Source organism: Lolium perenne, chromosome 3 (genome assembly GCF_019359855.2).
Source record: "Lolium perenne isolate Kyuss_39 chromosome 3, Kyuss_2.0, whole genome shotgun sequence".
Classification (NCBI taxonomy): domain Eukaryota; kingdom Viridiplantae; phylum Streptophyta; class Magnoliopsida; order Poales; family Poaceae; genus Lolium; species Lolium perenne.
Genome location: NC_067246.2, coordinates 281,202,835 through 281,222,095, shown reverse-complemented (window position 1 = coordinate 281,222,095; position 19,261 = coordinate 281,202,835). Strand labels below are relative to the sequence as shown.

Here is a 19,261-nt window from a genome sequence, read left to right as displayed (position 1 = left end):
GTCCTGCTAGGGAGAGATTGGATTCATGCCAACTGCTGCATTCCATCCACAATGCACCAATGCTTGATACAGTGGGGTGGAGATGAAGTAGAGGTCGTCCATGCAGATGACTCAGCCGAGATCTCAACGGCTGGCATGAACATTTGGGAAGCGGAATACCAAGAGCCACTCTCTAGGGTCAGTTTGGACGGCTGTGAGCGCATCGAAGTGACAAAAAACGGGGTGAGGCTGGTCTTATCCACCGGCCTGACAGTATAGCAAGAGCAAAGTCAATGGACGTACGTGGCAAGGCCGATCCCTGCGATCGGCCCCAAAAAATAAAGAGTAATGATCTCGCCTCAAGCATGTCACGTAGTCATAGTAACGGGACTCCTTCCCGTAGTAAAGCACGAACAAGTTGTAAACCTTCATTGAGCAATGCAATCAAAATGGGGGCCGATTCCAGCAATCGGCCCATATTATCCTCGCCATACGTTTTGCCTGTGTTGAGCATCGATCTAGCAGGCGACGGAAAGCTAGGGTATGGGTTTACATCGGCTGATGAGCTAGAAGAGGTTGACATTGGCCCTGGGGATAAGCCACGACCAACTTTTATCAGCAAAAAGTTAGATCCACATCTGAGGAGCCTGATGATAGCTCTGTTGAAAGAATACCCAGATTGCTTTGCATGGGATTACACAGAAATGCCTGGGTTAGACAGGAGCATCATTGAGCATCGGCTCCCTCTCAAGAAAGGATTTCGGCCGTTCCAGCAACGTGCACGTCAATGAAGGCCGATATTCTAGAAGAAGTCAAGAAAGAGATCCAGAAAATGTTGGACGCCGGGTTTATCAGGCCATGCAGGTATGCTGAATGGATTTCCAGTATCGTACCTGTGCTAGAAAAAAGACGGCCGATGGTGTGTCGCCGTAGATTTTCGAGATCTCAACAGAGCTACTCCAAAGGATGAGTATCCAATGCCAGTGGCAGAGACATTGATCAATGCAGCTGCTGGTCATAAGGTGTTAAGTTTCATGGATGGAAATGCCGGTTACAACCAAATTTTCATGGCTCCGGAAGATATACACAAGACTGCATTCAGAGTACCAGGTTCAGTGGGCTTGTTTGAATATGTAGTCATGACTTTTGGACTGAAGAATGCCGGTGCAACATACCAAAGAGCCATGAATTACATCTTTCATGATCTGATCGGCAAGTTGGTGGAAATTTACATCGATGATGTGGTGGCCAAGTCTGTCTCCATAGAAGGACACTTGGAGGATCTGCGGCGCATCCTGGACCGAACTAGAAAATTCGGGCTAAGAATGAATCCAAAGAAGTGTGCTTTTGGTGTAATGGCCGGTCAGTTCTTGGGTTTTTTGGTTCATGAACGTGGAATTGAGATCGGCCTGAAAAGTCAGGAGGCAGTACGAACCATGCAGCCACCAACCACAAAGAAGGAACTCCAATGTCTCATCGGCAAAATCAACTTCGTCCGACGGTTCATCTCCAATCTGTCAGGACGAATCAAGCCGTTCATGGGATTGGTGAAAATTAAATCTAATGACGAGTTTCACTGGGGGGCAGAGCAGCAGCGGGCGTTTGACGCGATTAAACAGTATCTAACGACGCCGCCTGTGTTAGTTCCACCTCAGCAAGATAGACCATTCTATATTTACTTATCAGTAGCTGACACTTCCATCGCCTCAGTGGTGGTGCAACTTTATGATGGTCTGGAGAGGGTGTCTTTCTACCTCAGCAGAAGGATGTTGGATGCAGAGACGAGGTACCCTGAGATCGAGAAGTTGTGCCTCTGCCTATTTTTTACCTGCACCAAGCTTCGTCACATCTTTCTGTTAGCGGAAATTGTCATCATATGCAAGTCAGACGTCATCAAACATATGTTGTCGGCCCCTGTGTTGAAAGGCCGACTCGGTAAATGGATGTTTGCATTGTCAGAATTTGAACTCCGGTATCAGCCTGCGAAAGCAGTCAAGGGACAAGCATTGGCCGATCTTATCGCTGAACGAATCAACACTGATATAGCAGCACTATCTGTACGTGCATGGGCCATTTTCTTCGATGGATCGGCTTGTGATGATGGTTGCGGCATCGACATTCTACTCGTGTCGCCTCGGGGGGCAACATATTCCTTCTCCATCAGGCTATCTACCCCTTGCACCAACAATGTCGCTGAGTATGAAGCAATACGCAAGGGAATGGAGTTGCTTTTAGAAGCCGGGGCAGAGGCAGTGGAACTTTTTGGAGACTCCAAATTGGTGATTTCCCAGCTCACGGAGGAATACAAGTGCGAGAGTGAGTCACTTTTCCCATTATGGATGGAATGCCGTGAGTTGATGGCACAATTTAGGTACATAAACTTTAATTGGATCCCAAGGTCACAAATACCGAGGCCAACGATCTCGCACAGATGGCATCAGGCTACAAGGACGTAACAGATGGAGCCGATGTTCAGGTACAGTTCCTGGAACAGGATGACTGGAGAGCCGATATCTTCAATTACTTGAAAGATTCGGCTCGGGGGGCACCTAAACGGATAAGTTACAAGGCCATGAAATATGTCCTTATAGGAGATGACATGTTCTACAGGACTTTGGAGGGGTTACTTCTCAAATGCCTGGGACCAGCCGAGTCGAATCGGCTCTTACATGAGGCACACGAAGGCGCCTGTGGAACTCACCAATCGGCTCATAAGATGAAGTGGCTGATCAGGCGATCAGGGTTTTACTGGCCCACCATGCTTGAGGACTGCTTTAGGTACTATAAAGGGTGTCAAGCGTGTCAGATGTTTGGGAAAATTCAGATGGTGCCCGCGTCAGCAATGAACCCCATCATCAAGCCTTGGCAATTTCGAGGTTGGGGCATGGACATGATCGGCAAAATCAATCCTCCATCGAGCAAAGGCCACGAGTGGATTTTGGCCATTACAGATTATTTCACTAAATGGGTGGAGGCCGTCCCTATGAAGTCAGTGGCGTCGAAAGATGTCATCAATTTCGTTAAAGAACATGTCATTCATAGATTTGGGTATCCCCAGTCTATCACGACCGATGGAGGTTCGGTCTTTATTTCTAAAGAGTTCAGAAAGTTCTGCGACGACATGGGAATTAAGCTGATCCAATCGTCTCCGTACTATGCTCAAGCAAATGGGCCAGCTGAAACGTCCAACCAGAGCCTTATCAAGCTGATTAAGAGGAAAGTTGACGAGCACCCTAGACGTTGGCATGAGGTATTGTCAGAAGCTTTGTGGGCTTATCGCATGTCATGCCATGGAGCTATAAAAACCTCGCCATACCAGCTGGTCTATGGACAGGAAGCCGTATTGCCTTGGGAAATTACGGCTGGATCGAGACGTGTTACGTTTCAGAATGATCTAACAACTGAAGAATATGTAGCCCTGATGAGTGATAGTATTGAGGATCTAACGGAACTCAGACTTTGGTCGTTGGAGAAGATTAAAGAGAACAAAGCCAAGGTAGCTCGCGCATACAATAAGAAGGTGAGACCAAAGGAGTTTCAGGTTGGTGATCTAGTATGGGAAGCTGTATTGCCATTAGGAACTAAGGATAAAGTGTATGGTAAGTGGTCTCCTAATTGGCATGGACCGTACAGAGTCGACCAAGTTTTGAAGGGTAATGCATACATGCTCGAGCAGCTGGATGGTGTTAAATTCCCAGTAGCTGTCAATGGTCAGCATCTCAAGAAGTATTTCCCAAGCATGTGGGAGGATGGACAGTGAAATATGGGGGCCGATGCATAAAAATTGGCCAGTAAAAAAAAATTTACCTACAAATCACAGCCGATGCACAGACATCGACTTTAGAAAATATGCAAAACAACAGGATACAAGTACAGCCGATGCACAGACATCGACTTCAGACTAAAAAGCCGATGCATAGCCATCGACTCTAGAGGTACAAGCTCAATTGAGCAGTTATCAGATTATCTTCAGGCCAGAGACCGTGGCATTGGCGTGGGATGATTCTGCCATTGGATTTGTTGTGGAGTTGAATTTGCGCGGTTGAGATCTAAGATTCGCTGTGAGTTGGATCTGTTCGAGCGGCGATTTGGGGATCTGAGTTTACTCTCTCAGACGAAGGTTGCAGGTTACCGTTTGAATAGGCAACTGGTTTGGCCTTACTCGCGTTTTATGATAAAGGCCGATGCACTGCCATCGGCTCTTTGCGCGTTGACTTACTTTGACTATCGGCAAAATCAATTGAAAACATTTTTTCATTGATAAAGGGGATTTCTTACAGAGAAGAGCCGACTGCTCAAGAAAGGAAGAACAAAAGAAGAGCCGATTGCTCAAGAAACTACTACTAGTCCTATGCTAGTAGTTCCTATTCTAAGGGCCGTCGCTACCCTCATCGTCGCCGTCGTAGCTGCCGTCAGCGCTGCTTCCGGCGAGCTCCTCATCGCTGCTGCCGTAGCCTTCGGCGGGGGCTTCGTCCTTCTCGTCGTCGTCGTCGCTGTCGTCGTCATCCGACCCGGCGCGGAAGCGCTTCGCCGGCGGATATTCGTCGGAGGAGGAGTCATCCTCCTCTTCCTCCTCGTCGGAGGAGATGAAGCCATCCCAGGAGAAGAGGTCATCCTCGCTCTCCGCCTCCAGCTCCCCATCGGCGAGGAACTGGAGGTCGTCGTCTCCGTCAGTCAAGGACTTGTCATCCTCAGACCAGACGGAGGAGTCATGGTCCTCCTTGTCCCACTTCGTTGGGGCGCGGATGTCGTACGCCGCCAGCGAGTCCCACTTCGGCGTCGGCTCGCGAGAGGACGAAGATAAGGAGGAGAGACCCGATGAAGCAGAGGAGGAGGAGGAGGAAGACATGGCTGCAGAGGAGGGGGTTTTTTGCCGACGGCTAGTACAGAGCAAGGGGATGAAGAGGCGAACTGCTCGGCGCGGTTAAATAAAAGGGGATATAGTGGAGATTTAATGCTACAGCGGTTTCCGAGGAAGTGGTGCCAAAAAACTGTCAAATCGCGCAGAGAAGTTGAGAAGGCAAGGCATCATGATGAAGGATACTGTGACGGTTCTACACTGCCACGACATGACCCGACGAAGAAAAAACAGAGTGGTTTTGGAATTATCATTGCCAAAACCAGGGGGCATGTGTTATCACCAGATTTTAACCAAGTCAGAGGTGGGCCGTGATTGAGATGGGCTTAGAGAATATGCACGGAAAATATTCATGAATCGGCCTTGTATAAGAGTTTGGGCTAGATTGCCCGTGTATCTGTAAATTATAGTAGGTTACGTGTCGGTTAGAATTAAGAGATAGAGTTTAGCTCGTACACGGTTAGGATTATACCCAAGTTAGGAAGTCTACGGACTATAAATATGTATCTAGGGTTATTGAGAAAGGAGGACGATCACGTTCGCAACAAACCAATCTAGGCGCATCGCCACCCCTTGTTTCGAGGGTTTCTTCCGGGTAAGCGTCATGATGCCTAGATCGCATCTTGCGATCTAGGCGGTATCAAGTTTATTCGTTGTTCATGCGTTGCTCGTACTGAAGCCTTGTTGATGGCGAGCAACGCCGTTATCATAGATATGTTAGGGTTAGCATCGATATTATCTTGATGTATTTGCTTAGTTATGCTATCCCTAGATATCTAGCTACCTTTACACCTATTTTAGGTGTAAGGGCAGCACCTTGCTTAGTCTTTATTTAGTAGATTCGATCTGTTATGGTTGTTCCTTGTTCTTCAAGGATTAGTTTGATATCTGCATAGTTAGGCCTTGCAAACGGGTTGAATGATCCAGTAGTGCGTAAGGTATAGTTTGCCGATGATGTAGCCCGACCTACGGTCTACGCTTCATCATGGTCATCATCAAGAACTACGCTGAAGTCCGACGTCACGGAAGCATGGAAGAGGAGACGGAAGAAGGAGATACGTCCAGGAAGGCCGGCAGTACCGCCCCGGAATGGTCGGCACTGCCTCCCCGCTCGATGCCGAAGGAAGACGGCACTGCCGCCCTGTCTACGCCGACACTACTGCCCCCACTACGAAGCCCATAAGCTGAACCATCCCACTATGCTCTTTGTATGCCTAAACTACCCCTCCTTAGTGGCTCCCTATATATAGGCTCCCACCTCCCCCTTCATAAGGTTAGAGTAGATGAACTAGAATTTGGCTCATGCCTCCATCATCCCTTTGGGATTAGGGAAACCCCCTCCTTAGATTACCATAATCTATTGTACAAGGCACTCCTTATATGATTAGTCTCTCACACTTGTGATTCTACCACCGGTCTCTCACTCGTGTGATTCCACCGATCGTATACCGATCTTCCTCTCGGGGATTCTACCGCGTGTCTCTCCCTTGAGAGATTCTATCGGGATAGTGGTTCGGGCTATCGGGAGTAAACCGGAATTGTATCGGGTTGGTGTGTGTTTGCGTGTGTTCATCGTGTTCATCGCCGTGTTCTTCGTGTTCTTCCTCTCCCCCGCCTTTTCCTCGGTCAATTCGTGAGATCGGGCAACCCACGTGGCCTTAGGCCGCATCATATGGTATCAGAGCAAAGGTTGCCATGAATTTGACCCTCGAATCTCTCCAATTTCGCCCAAAAAAATTCCCAAAATTTTGCCCCAAAAAATAGCTCGAAAATTGATCTCCGAATTTGTTGCGTTTTTTGTGGTTTTGATCCATTGATTTGATGTTGTTGGTGCTGATCTACGTTTCCCCCATCTTTTCCCCATCAATTCCATCCAATTTTGTATGAATCTGAGCAATTTTCGTGGCTGTTCATCGTGGAGTTCTTCCCCACTTCGAGCTGGTCAACGCCCAGACTTCTCCGAGCCGCAAGCCCCGCATCCAGCCGCCGCTCGCTGGCCCCGCTCCTCACCCCGCATCGCGCACGCCCGGCCGAGCCCGCCGCAGCTGCGCCACTCCACCGAGCCGCCCCACCCGCTCCTCCCTTCACTGCAACCACTGCCGGCCAGAGCCGCCGCACCACACAGCGCGCGCAGCCATCGCGCGCCCGGAGGCTCCGCTTGGCCACCCGCCTTGCCTCCATCCGCGCTCGCCCCTTGGCCCAGCCGCCGCCGGCCACCAACCAAGCAGCACACGCGCCGCCTCGCTCGGATCCGCTCCACCACCAGCAGCCCTGCCTCGCTCGCCCGCCTCTCTGCCGGCCGGTTCCGCCGCATCACCCTCCGCTCACGCATCTCCAGGCCAGCACCTCGCGCAGCTAGCCGCTGCTCCTCTCCCGCCTGCCCACGGCGCGAGCTCAAGCCGCACGCGCGCGCAGACCCGTGCCTGCCCCTGGCCGAGCCCCGCCTGGCCGGCTGGCCACATCCGTCTCCAGGCCGCCCCACCACGCCCGCGCCTCCAGGCCGCCTCCACCGCTGCTGCTCCTTGCGCGCGACGGCGCCAAGCTCCAGCTCGATCCCCAAGCCCCAACCCAACTCACGCATCGAGCAACCCCCAGTTTCCGGCCAGAAAATTCCTCGACCGGACGGCACACCGGGAAACCCGGTTGAAACCCGGCGGCAACCGGGCGGCAACCGGACCGGAGCCAAACCGGGCGCCAGACCGGACGGTCCGGCCCAGGACCCGGTCCAACCGGCCCCATGACCGGATTTCGCACTTTTGACCCAATTTTCGTCCAATTTTGACACCACTTTTTGCCCTAAATTTTGACAACTTTCCGGAGCCCGTTTAACTCCAAATTTTAACAGCATCCCCCAAATACTCCACATAGCCCATCTCTAATTTTCCGTGATTTTTGGAACATATTTTTTTGACCGCTCGTTTCGACCCAACTTTTCGGGCATTGACTTAATTTGCTCGGTTTCCGATTTGGAGTGCATCGGTCGTCTACTCCACCTCCGCGCCTACACCAACTCCGCGACGACACCGTTGGCACCCCGGATTCTGACGCAACCTCGACATCGTCATCGACACCACCACTTCGCCATCGCAAGTTCGTGTGCTTGACACCGCCTAACCTTTTCACTAGGTATAACTTGCCCCCTTACCCCTTGTAGCCCGTTTCTTTCTTTGTGTACCTATCCCATTGAGAGTGGCTTTCCGAGTGTTGCGAAGCATTGCACAAGTGTCACGACCGTGAGAGGGTTTGTGTGTGTGCGTTGTGTTGAGCGAAGCTCCGAAGCAAGCTCGGTGAGAAAGATACACAAAAGAAGAAAAAGTGTGACATATACATAGAGAAAAATAAAGCTTCTAAGCATAGAGAAAAAAAGTGAAAAAAAAGAGAAAAGAAAAAAAAATAGAAAAGAGTGTGTGTCCACCGATACCGAGAAGTGCAAAGCTTGTGAGCACTAAGAGAGATAAGAGAAGAGTGGCCCTTGTGCAAATCTTGTTGCTTCTATCTTGTGCAACCAAGCTACGGTCTCTCTTGTGTTATCGTGACACCGAGCTAATAGTCTTCGCTAGGACCATCTTGTTACTTGCTCACTTCCTTGGTCGCGCTAACCCCATTGATCTTCTTGTGTGTGTTTCCGTGTTTTCTTGACATAGATCACCACTTTTGACATTTGACTTTGGATCTTACCCACATTTGACAATAGACTTTTCCGTTGATCTTTTTCGTTTGCTATCCACTCCTTACCCACCACATATAGAGTTTCTAGCCTTTTGCGTGTGTTTTGAGTGTGTGTGTGAGTAACCCCGGTACAATTTTGGCTTTGCTCTTGACTTGAACCATTTTTCCGATACTTTCTTGAAAGGTGGGATACTTGTGTAGTTTTCCTTCCACCATACATATACACCTATCCTAGTGAGATATACATGATGACCCCACAAGAGCAAGCCGAGATGAGAGCATACTTCGCCGAGCTAGATGCTCGAGAAGCCCAAATGACACCCAAAGAAAAAGCCGAGTGCAACGCATACTTCAAACACCTTGAGAGCAAGAGTGATACACCCCATGAGTCGAGTGAGGATGTTCCGATTTCTAACAACTTAACCTCTACTCCGCTTGTCTTGTCTTCCTCTTTGCTAGGTTGCTCGGACATCGACGACGCCATTGCCATGGAGATGAGGGACTCCACTATATGTGAGATGAGCGACTCCACTATATGTGAGATGAGCGACTCCACTATATGTGAGCTCGAGAGACACCACTTTGAGGACATGAGTGATACACCGAGTGAGATGAGAGCGGTAGTTGATAGGTCATGTGAGGCCATTTCAAGTTCTAACAACTTACCCTCTACCTCTAGTGTGTTCTCTTGTGTCTCATTAGGTACCATGGATGACGAGACACCGATCATGGAGAAGATGTACATGGTGCATGAAGATGATGATATCACACCATGCTTGTTTCTTGAAGATGAACATGGAGGCCACATCGAGCCTACCACTTCCACAACACCTACCTCATATGAGCGGGAATACAAAGGTACCTATATGGGTGTTGATGATGCCATGATCCCACTAGTGGACATGATGACTTATGAGTGCATGCATGATCTTGATGATACAATTGCTATGTCATATGCTTGTTTCACTCTCCCTTGTGATACTTGTGCCAACATTGTTGATCATGTGGAATTAGTTGCTTATGATAATATGTCCATGCCATGCTATGAGAGTTTCACTTTCTCTCCTATTGCTTGCAATATGTCGAATAATTGCTCTTTCCCATGTATTGCTTGCAATGAAAATGATAATGCTTGTGTTGTGACAACCTTGATGAACAATTGCTCTTTCCCTAGGTTGGTCAACAACAATGATGAAATTTTGAAAATGTTTTGTGCTACATGCTTGCAATATTCTCCCATTAGTGCAACCAAAATGTTGAATACTTGCTCTTTCCAATGCTTGGTTTGCAACGATGTTAATATGCTTGTGAGTGAGATTGCCCCCATAGCTCTCTCACCTTTTGGAGACTTTGCACATATCCATGTTGCGCATGTTCCTAAGTTTTCCCCGCATATTCACCATGTGTACTATAATATCTTGCTTACCGCTAATGGTGATGTGCAAAAGCAATGGCGCATCATGATGGATGATGTGTTCATATACCATGCACACACGTTGTTCTTGTTGTCTAACATGTGTGTAGGTACCCAAACTCCAATGTCAACCTCGATTGAGCACGAGTTGACAAAAAGAGCTCTTGAGAGCATGATACAAGTGAGCTCCAATGAGAGGTTTTGCCCGCACACTTCCACTACACAATACCTCTCAATGAGAGCACACCGACACTTTGATAAGGTGACCTCCTTCTACTTGCGCCCTCTTCCTAAATCCATTGAAGGGACATTGAAGCGTTGGTGTCATCTACCTCCTCTACACATTCATGAAGACTCATCGTCGAGGTCGACTCTTTTTCAAGTGGGGGGAGATGATGTAGCCCGACCTACGGTCTACGCTTCATCATGGTCATCATCAAGAACTACGCTGAAGTCCGACGTCACGGAAGCATGGAAGAGGAGACGGAAGAAGGAGATACGTCCAGGAAGGCCGGCATCGCATCGCTCGAATGGTCGGCACTGCCTCCCCGCTCGATGCCGAAGGAAGACGGCACTGCCGCCCTGTCTACGCCGACACTACTGCCCCCACTACGAAGCCCATAAGCTGAACCATCCCACTATGCTCTTTGTATGCCTAAACTACCCCTCCTTAGTGGCTCCCTATATATAGGCTCCCACCTCCCCCTTCATAAGGTTAGAGTAGATGAACTAGAATTTGGCTCATGCCTCCATCATCCCTTTGGGATTAGGGAAACCCCCTCCTTAGATTACCATAATCTATTGTACAAGGCACTCCTTATATGATTAGTCTCTCACACTTGTGATTCTACCACCGGTCTCTCACTCGTGTGATTCCACCGATCGTATACCGATCTTCCTCTCGGGGATTCTACCGCGTGTCTCTCCCTTGAGAGATTCTATCGGGATAGTGGTTCGGGCTATCGGGAGTAAACCGGAATTGTATCGGGTTGGTGTGTGTTTGCGTGTGTTCATCGTGTTCATCGCCGTGTTCTTCGTGTTCTTCCTCTCCCCCGCCTTTTCCTCGGTCAATTCGTGAGATCGGGCAACCCACGTGGCCTTAGGCCGCATCAGCCGATCCTAAAGGGGATGTTCCGGGAATCAACTCTACGTTGGTTTTTAGGCCTTGTCTAGGGTTGGTTTTCTATTATCTTTCGTGTCTGCCAGGCTCAACTACGTGTAGGACGTTCCGGTTGTGTGGTGAGAACCCTAAATCGTCGTAGATCGTTTTAACTTAATATTGATCAAGCAGGACCACCATGTTATCGTAGATCCAATACGAATCATGGATGGATCGGCTCCTTGAGCCGATTCACAGGATAACCTGAGAGCCGATCGAGGCTCGTATTTAATGTTTACGTGTATGCCATGCAGGAAACTAGTCGAAGCAATCCATCACCTTCCTGACCAGGTATAGGTCAGGTGGCACGCATTTGCACCAGCTTGGACGCGTGCCGGAGCATTGCGGGCCGTCGCCCGAGGGACCAGGACCCACCAGCAGTGCTGGGAGCCTCCCGGCTCTCCATGTTGCCCGTCGCTGCTCGCCGGTGGGTTTTGGCAGGCAACAGTATACCCACAACACAGGCGATCACGGCCGTCAGGGGTGGCTGGGGGATTCTTGGTGTGGAGATCGGTGAGAGCGAACGTGAGATGGAGGTGGGATGAAGAAGAAGGGCCATTATGGACTAGTTCTCTTTTTTTTTTTTTGGCATGTGCCTTTTTTTGTTGTTGTTGTTGTTACTTGCGAGACCATCGTGGACGTTATTATATCTTGCGGAAGAAGTTTGAAGCCCACAGTGTAGCCCACGTATATGCATTGCGAAACAAGCAAAGGGTCCAAATCGTAACCCCTCCTAACCTGGGCCAAATTCCGCTACGAATTCGGCCATTCCCCACTTGCCCTCAGAACAAGGCGAAGAACTAGCGCACCCCTACCAATGGCGACTCCCGGGGACGGAGAGGACGCGCCGCCGCCGCCGCCGCCGGCCGCGGGGTCCGGAGGCAGCTTGATCGCGAAGCTGGGGGAGCAGTGGAGGAGCACGAAGGAGCACGCCGAGACGTACCCCTACGTGTGGGGCTCCTACATCCTCGTCTACGGCGGCCTGGGCGCCTACATCTCCTGGCGATGGATCAAGCTCCGCCGCACCGAGGACCGCGTCCGCGCCCTCCAGGCCCGCCTCCGCCAGCTCGCCGCCGCAGAGGAGTCGCAGGCCGCTCCCGCTCATCCTGCCCCACCCCTTCCCCTGCATCAGCAGCCGCCGCCGCCGCCGACTGGGCCGGGCAAGCCCGCCTCCGCCCCGTGAAGAGTAAGATCCCGTAGCCAACTTTTTTGACTTGAAATGTTACAAGAGCGCAAACCCTGCATCGTCGTCCGAGCTAGAGGCAGTGCTTGGTGTCCTGTTTATTGTCTGATCCTGGACCCAAAGAAATGGTGAAATGTAGAATTATTATGTGTTCATATTCGAGATCATTCTGGAGTAGGTCTAAATTGTTGTGTTTCATGTATGCTGATCATCCCACGAGGGATCTGGTGTTTTTGGTTATGTCAGCAGTACCATTTTCTCTTGATTCACCTAGTATTTGTGCGTTCAGGGCTGCTGCCTGCTGGTTGGAACTGATATGAGAGCTCCATCTAGCTGCTTGATAATGCTATACTATTTCAACTTAATTGAATCTTGCTGAACCGTCACTGTTACAGTCTTGTGCACTAGTGTGGAGACTTTGATTGAGAAATCTGAACTAGTATGATGGTGTTTGCTAATATTGTCCTTACTCATTAGCATATCTGCTCATTCAATTTGGAGGTGAACAATGTATGGTCCTCTCTGGAAAAATGAACTGAAAGCTGAACCAGCATGCTCGCATTGGCCTTAACATTGCTGTTATCTGCTGATTTCTGGAGCTGTCAACATAAAATTGTCTACTGTAAGTTATGAATGTTGATGCTAAGAATTTGTAATGTGCTCATAGAATGTTTTACTCCAGCTTCAGTTTGATGCATGAAACAATCCAGTATCAAACTTCCCTTACCTTAGCATCCCTAGCTTTACTTTTCCTGAAATCACCAATTCAGTTGTTGCAAACTATTTTTACCTATCTATGGAGTAATCTCGTGTTGAATAGCTAAAACTAATTGGTTGGTAATTTTTCACGCCCTAAGCCCCTCTAGACTAGTCATAAAAGAGTTGGATTCAGGTATGTGTGCAGTTAATTCTGTCTAGAGTCTAAACCTTGGCTATCGAGATCTTGAAGAAAGTTTGGATCAGACACTTCAAAATGATATGTGTAGATAAACAAACTTTCATTGTATTCATTTCTTCAGTTGTCAAAAAAAGAACCCAAGATTCATTTGGAAACCATGTTGATGCCGAAAATTTGATTCATTTATGTTGTCAACAATAGCATTTCAGCGTGTACATTTTTTTCCGGCTACCTAGCTTTGTTATACTCCTTTGTGCAAGGAGTACTAAAAAATTATATGCGCTGTTGGTTGTCTCTGGTGATGTTTGAAAGACTTAATTTCCTTTGTGCAAGGCCATTTCTATGCAGTAAAAAAAATCTTGTTGTCTGTATTTGCCTTTGACATGCTTCTAAACCGATACTCCCTCGTATAGATATAGATATATAGGTGTGCTTTATTTGGTTAAGATAAAGGTTTGACCAACATTTGCTCCACATGTGTGATTTACCTGATGCAAAATAACAATCATAAGTAGTTTTGAACACGAATCCATCACATCAGTTTCGTGTTACATAAACTAGTAAATTACATAGTAACGGAGTAACTCTTGGTCAAAGGCTTGTCTTAACCAAATCAAAATACGTCATTTGTATCCAGACAAAGAGAGTACTGTAGCACAAGCTGTGAAGCTGTACGTTGATGTTACATCTCACAGATGTTTGATTGGATACCTCGTTGTGCACATTTATCTGCAAACATTCAGGAAGCTTTGTGGGCTCAACTAACTGATTGCATCGGTGGCCCACTCGGCTAGGTTTTTTTTCCTTCAATTTAACAAACATCTAATATGTGGCGCCTGATCTTAATTTTATTCCTCCTCCCATTCATTACTATTACATAATGCGAATTAGTGATGGCAGTACAGTTAATCTGACCCCACTAGCTCTGCACTTGCTTGGAATGACACATTTCGTTTTCGTTTCAAGAAAATGCATGTAAAGATATGCGCTCGTGACTCCCCATTTCAGGATCTTTCCAGTTTTCAATTCATTTAATTTACCATATCTGGTACTTGATCCTTATTTTGTTCCTCGTCCCATTCACCACTGTTTGTTTGACATGTACATGTGATGGGAGTACAATAATTTGGATCCCATGAGATGTTGTGAGCTTGTATGGTTGTTGACCAAGGGAGGATGGACTTGCTTGGATTCAGGATGCAACTCGGTTTCTTTTAGGGAAAAAAAATGTGATCATGACCTCTCTATTTTGGATTTTTTGTGTGATTTCATAAACAAAGGGTCACTCCCCTCTGTGGACGTCAGTATTCAGTATAATTTAATTTTTGTGATGTCCTTCATTTATACCATGACCTTTTACTTAGCAATCAGCAGCTGATAGCTGCCTAGGGTCATTCAAATATCTCTTTCCTACCATTGTTTAGGTAGGATTCAGAAGGTCACATGTTACATCTGCCATTAGCCGAAGCAGTAATGCCCTTAGGCTCCTCTCAGTGTAATCTACTAGGGTAAGCTAGCTAGCGGAGCACGTAAAATCAGCATGTTTATCTGGAGCTCAATTTGCAACCGAGGCAACAGAATAGTACAGATTGGTTAGGTGCCCCGCCTGATACCTTCTGCTACTCTCTCCGACATGACCATGTGATGGCCGATCAGCAGCACCTTGTGCCAAGAACTGGCCTCGATTCCTTCTGTTCATGAGCTCATTCGCTGCAAAATTTACCGCTCAAGTCGTACTTTTGATCTCAGTAAAAAAAAGATAGTTGTTTAGAATAAGTTCAACCTGTCCAGTGCAGTGTATTCTTTGATGTGGTAACTGATCCATGTACTGTATTCCGAGCTTGACATTGTTAAGAGTTGGTGATGGATTGCTTTTTAACCGAAAACAGTTGCCAGGCTGATCCTGCAGGCTCAACAGTTCTTTATTTTCGAATTTCTGAAGCACTGCGAATCATCATATTTTGGTGGCCAGTGCTGCAGCGATGCTTAACTAGAGGACAGATCGGTCAGAGGCGGATCAGTGGCCTTTTCCACTCTGAAACGAAAAGACTATAAGCTTATTAATTCCGAGGGCCACGGGAGAAAATGGGGTTTGTCGGAGGGCTCCAGATCGGCACAAAATCGCTGTGCTCACTCAAGCCTCTGTCTCGCCGTTTTCCACCATAAGGGCATGAGCAATTGCGCAGATACACAACTACCGTGCTTCCACGAAAAAGTTGTAAGAATAATACGTGAATTTTATCTCTCCAATTAAGTTTACAACTTTAGTCAGAAAAAGAGAGAAGAGACCCCACAATTACGACACTACGTATCTCTTTCTCTCTCCAAAAGACTTTTAGGATCGAAGATCCCACTTTCAAGAGGATACGCTCCTCATCCGAACCTATTTTCGACCACCCGAATCCCAATTAAAGGTGTGCCAAGAACACCTCTAGTAAGAAACAGACGTGCGACGCCCTAAACTATTCCCCGCACAACTGTATGCTTATACCTGATGAAATGAAACAAATCTCGAGATGATTTTACAGTGATCATTTGCTGCATCAGGCACCGTTAGCTTGTCATGGTTATACTACAGTACTATTTTGTAGCCTCAGTGTTCAGTGTCAGTAGTTAGTTACTTGGTTCAAGTGGGTAAATACCACACTGGTGTTTTGTGGTGATAAATAGTCGAGATCTGTTTTGGGAGTTCATTTCATTTCAGAGGTGGCCTTTTCCCGCAACACTATTCGACGGCCTCTGAACCCCATCTGAATTTTAAAGTGAAGCGGTGTGTGTGGTGTGGCATACGCTTATCACACTCTCTGTTCCTAGATACCAACATCTTGGTCTTCTCTACGAGCACTGCTTCTGCTCGGCGCTCACGGCCACCACTCCCCGTATCACGGCCACGGAGGAGGCACGGAGCTAGTGGCAGTGGGATGCCTCAGGTGGACCTGGAGAGCCTGGTGTGCGGCGGGACTGCCGCGGGCGCCGGAGACAGGAAGGTGTCGTGCGAGACCGTCATCGCCGGCAGCAGCGGTGACGCCTCGCCGCGCTGGGTCCCGCCGCCGCAGCCTCCTCCTGACCACGACTTCCCGCCGGAGTCGATAACCATCCGCATCGGCGACGACGACGGCGCGGCGTTCTCGGAGCTGAACCCGATATACGAGCGGGACGACTCCACCAAGGGGAGCACCAACCCCAAGTTCGCCGGCGCCTGCTCCTCCAACCCCGTCCCGCTCAAGGCGCGCTCCAACTCCGCGCGTATCGCGGGCGCCCCTGCGGCCGCCGCCACCACCTTCTTCGGCCTCCCGGTCAAGATCCGCCCGGCGTTCACCCGGCGCCAGCCGTCGCAGGGCCGGATCTTGCCCGACAAGCGCTCGGGCGGCGCCGGCGAGGAGCCGCGGTCGCCCAAGGTGTCCTGCATTGGGAAGGTGCTGTCCGACCGGGAGAGGTACGGGCGTCGCCGGCAACGGAGGTGGTGGCGCGGGGTGGTGTCTGCGTTCCGGTGCAGCGGCGGCTGCGCTTACCGGGGAGTCGGTGGCGCGGGCAAGAAGATGGCGTTGGAGGACGACGAGTACGACGGGGAGGAGGAGGAGCCGAGCGTCGCGGCAATGCGGAGGTTCAAGTCCGGGAGAAGAGCCGATACGTGGGCACAGGAGGCGCTGGCAGCGGTGGCGGCGGCTTCCGGTGAGACGACGGCGGAGGAGGAGAAGAAGCACGAGACTGAGCGCTGGGTCCGACTACCGGTAAGTTAGGTTGCGGCGAGGGCGGGAAGTGAACCAGCGATACAAGCATGCAGGGTGGTGCCCGCTGTCAGTGGCGGCTCCATGCCTGGGTGTGGTCGCCGATCGGTGAGCTCAAGAAGCTGTGTCGATCGGCAACGAAGGATGGGCACAGGATCGGGGTAGGGGTGGTGACCGGTGACTGGCCTAGAAATGCGAGTTTTGGAATGAGGAGATTTCGGTAGTGTTTTGCTTCTTGGAGCTTTGCGCTTGGGATCGTTCAACGAACCAGGCTTGTTTCTGTTGTTGCGTGCTGCAGCAGTGCGGCCAATGATCGATGCATGTACATACACACCCCGATAATAACAAGAACGCTCACCCAAGGTGTTCTCTTCATTTTCCTTTTCTTCAGTTTTAAAAGTGTGACACGTTGATACTTGAGAGGACACGACACTGTTTACAAGGACAGGAAGGGCTCCATGCTGGAAGCTCAACACCTCCGTTATTTGAGCAAATTTCATAAACCAGACTAATTGTGTGAAAAAGTTCTAAACTTATATTTCCAAGTTTTACAAACATCTGAAAAAGGCTTGGTGTAGCCAATGATGTGTACTACAAGCCTGAATAATCTCAATGCAAAATTCTTTGTATTCAGTGCTACGCAAAAATATCAAAATCTAATAAATTGGAGGTTTGAAAATATAAATTATTTGTAGCCTAAAACATAAATTATTTGACATTGGGAGTTTGAACGCTTATAATATATATCATTGGCTACATAAGTACTACTTCGGACTATTTTTTTAACTTGAAAAACATGATTTTTTAATTTAAAAAACTAAAGGGCTACATGGAGCTCAATCTCCATTTTGAGTTTGTGAGACTAATCCGGCTATAAAACCGCAACTAAAGGAAATTATATCTGAAAACACAAAATTTGAGTCAAGACGAAACCAAAATTCTTAGACACATGGACACCGTTCTCAACAAGCCGGTCCCATCAAGCAGTAGGGGAGGCTTTTCCGCCTATGTCTATTCTCGGACCAGACCAGAATTGGACATGTCGATTTAGAAGTTTGAGCTTTTTAAACTTCCAGACATTTCCCTAAATTTTTTGGAAATGTGAAAAAAAAACAGTAACTCGAGATGTAGTGAGTAACCTTAGAAAGTTTAAGCTCATTCTGGCAAGCCATTTGGACTTCTTCGCATTTTTTTGTAATCATCGGCCAAAATTTGTAAGACAATTTTTTTTTTGGAAAGAACAAAATGTTCGTTAATTAAAGCTAAATATAGTAGGTAATCTAGTAAGTTCTGAGGTCATTTTGTCTAGCCGTTTGAAGTTTTTTTTTCTACTTTTGCCAAAACTTAGACAAGTTTTTGAAGTTTTCAGACAACACAAAAAAACCATAGTAGTTCTCCCATCAATAAACGTGGATGGAACAAATAGGAATTGTAACTTTTGTAATTTTTTATAAGAAGTTTGATATTTTAACAAATATATGATGAACTTATAAAAGTACGAGAACTTCTAAACGGCTTGGTAAAACGAGCTCATATTTCCCAAGTTTACTCATTACATGTAGTTCTAATTATCTGAATATTTTTCAGATTTGTTTCAAAATTTTAAATTTTAAAGAAGCTTATGAAAATGTGAAAACTTACATACGGTTTGGTTCATGTCCAGTCTAGGTTTGGTTTAATCTGCGGGAGAGACAAAGAATGTTATGTCATGTGGACATGAGTTGTCAACGATGGTGTCAATTGTACTGAAAAACTTTAGAGTAGTTCTCTCAAGACTTAGCATAAAAGTTGTAGTAAAATTTCCTTTTGTTATGATTTATGATTGCTTGCCTTAAAGTTTCCATATGTGATATTTTGCTCGTATGCTAATTCTCACCATGGTTTGTCCGATAGAACCGTTTCTTTTTTTCCGAAATGGAGGTGAAATCCCGATCCTCTGCATTCAAAGGATGCACACAACCTTTTTTATTAGATTATTCAACAAAGCCTTATAAAGGGACTACAAAGATCAATTCGAAGCCACCATTCCATGTCGCTACACCTACAAAACTGATGAAGGGGGTGACCATGAGCAGAGCCTAACTTCACACCAAAGCACATCAGCTAACAAACCGAATTCCTCCCCAAGCCAAGCCACCCACTGGTGGGTGGGAAGCACAACTGGTTAAGCAAAACCTTAGCACACACCATTGCACACGTCAAAGAAATCGCTAGCACCATCTTCCGCTAACCCACCTCCGATTGTCCAACACAACCGTATCTTAATGGTTGATATTGTGCTACATGAAAGGTAATGCCAGACCTTGGAAGGGCTCATTCCGTGGGTTGGTGGGGGCAAATGGGTCAAATACAAAGGGTTCTTAGGCAAAAGTT

The 19,261-nt window shown here is 47.9% G+C and overlaps 2 protein-coding genes across 2 annotated transcripts; both read left to right on the top strand.

Annotated features, from left to right (window-relative positions):
• The first annotated feature begins 11,824 nt into the window (after window positions 1-11,824).
• LOC127344340 (uncharacterized) lies at window positions 11,825-12,627 on the top strand. The gene has a single exon (XM_051370577.2). The coding sequence runs from the start codon at window positions 11,897-11,899 to the stop codon at window positions 12,260-12,262; it is 366 nt and encodes a 121-aa protein (XP_051226537.1). The 5' UTR covers window positions 11,825-11,896; the 3' UTR covers window positions 12,263-12,627.
• Window positions 12,628-15,880: 3,253 nt separating this feature from the next.
• Window positions 15,881-17,274, top strand: LOC127344341 (uncharacterized). Its single transcript, XM_051370578.2, has one exon. The coding sequence runs from the start codon at window positions 16,082-16,084 to the stop codon at window positions 16,898-16,900; it is 819 nt and encodes a 272-aa protein (XP_051226538.1). The 5' UTR covers window positions 15,881-16,081; the 3' UTR covers window positions 16,901-17,274.
• The last annotated feature ends 1,987 nt before the right edge of the window (window positions 17,275-19,261 follow it).

Bases quoted from the DNA above. Each gene is read 5' to 3' on its own strand.
- LOC127344340 (XM_051370577.2), top strand. From the start codon at position 11,897: ATGGCGACTCCCGGGGACGGAGAGGACGCGCCGCCGCCGCCGCCGCCG.
- LOC127344341 (XM_051370578.2), top strand. From the start codon at position 16,082: ATGCCTCAGGTGGACCTGGAGAGCCTGGTGTGCGGCGGGACTGCCGCG.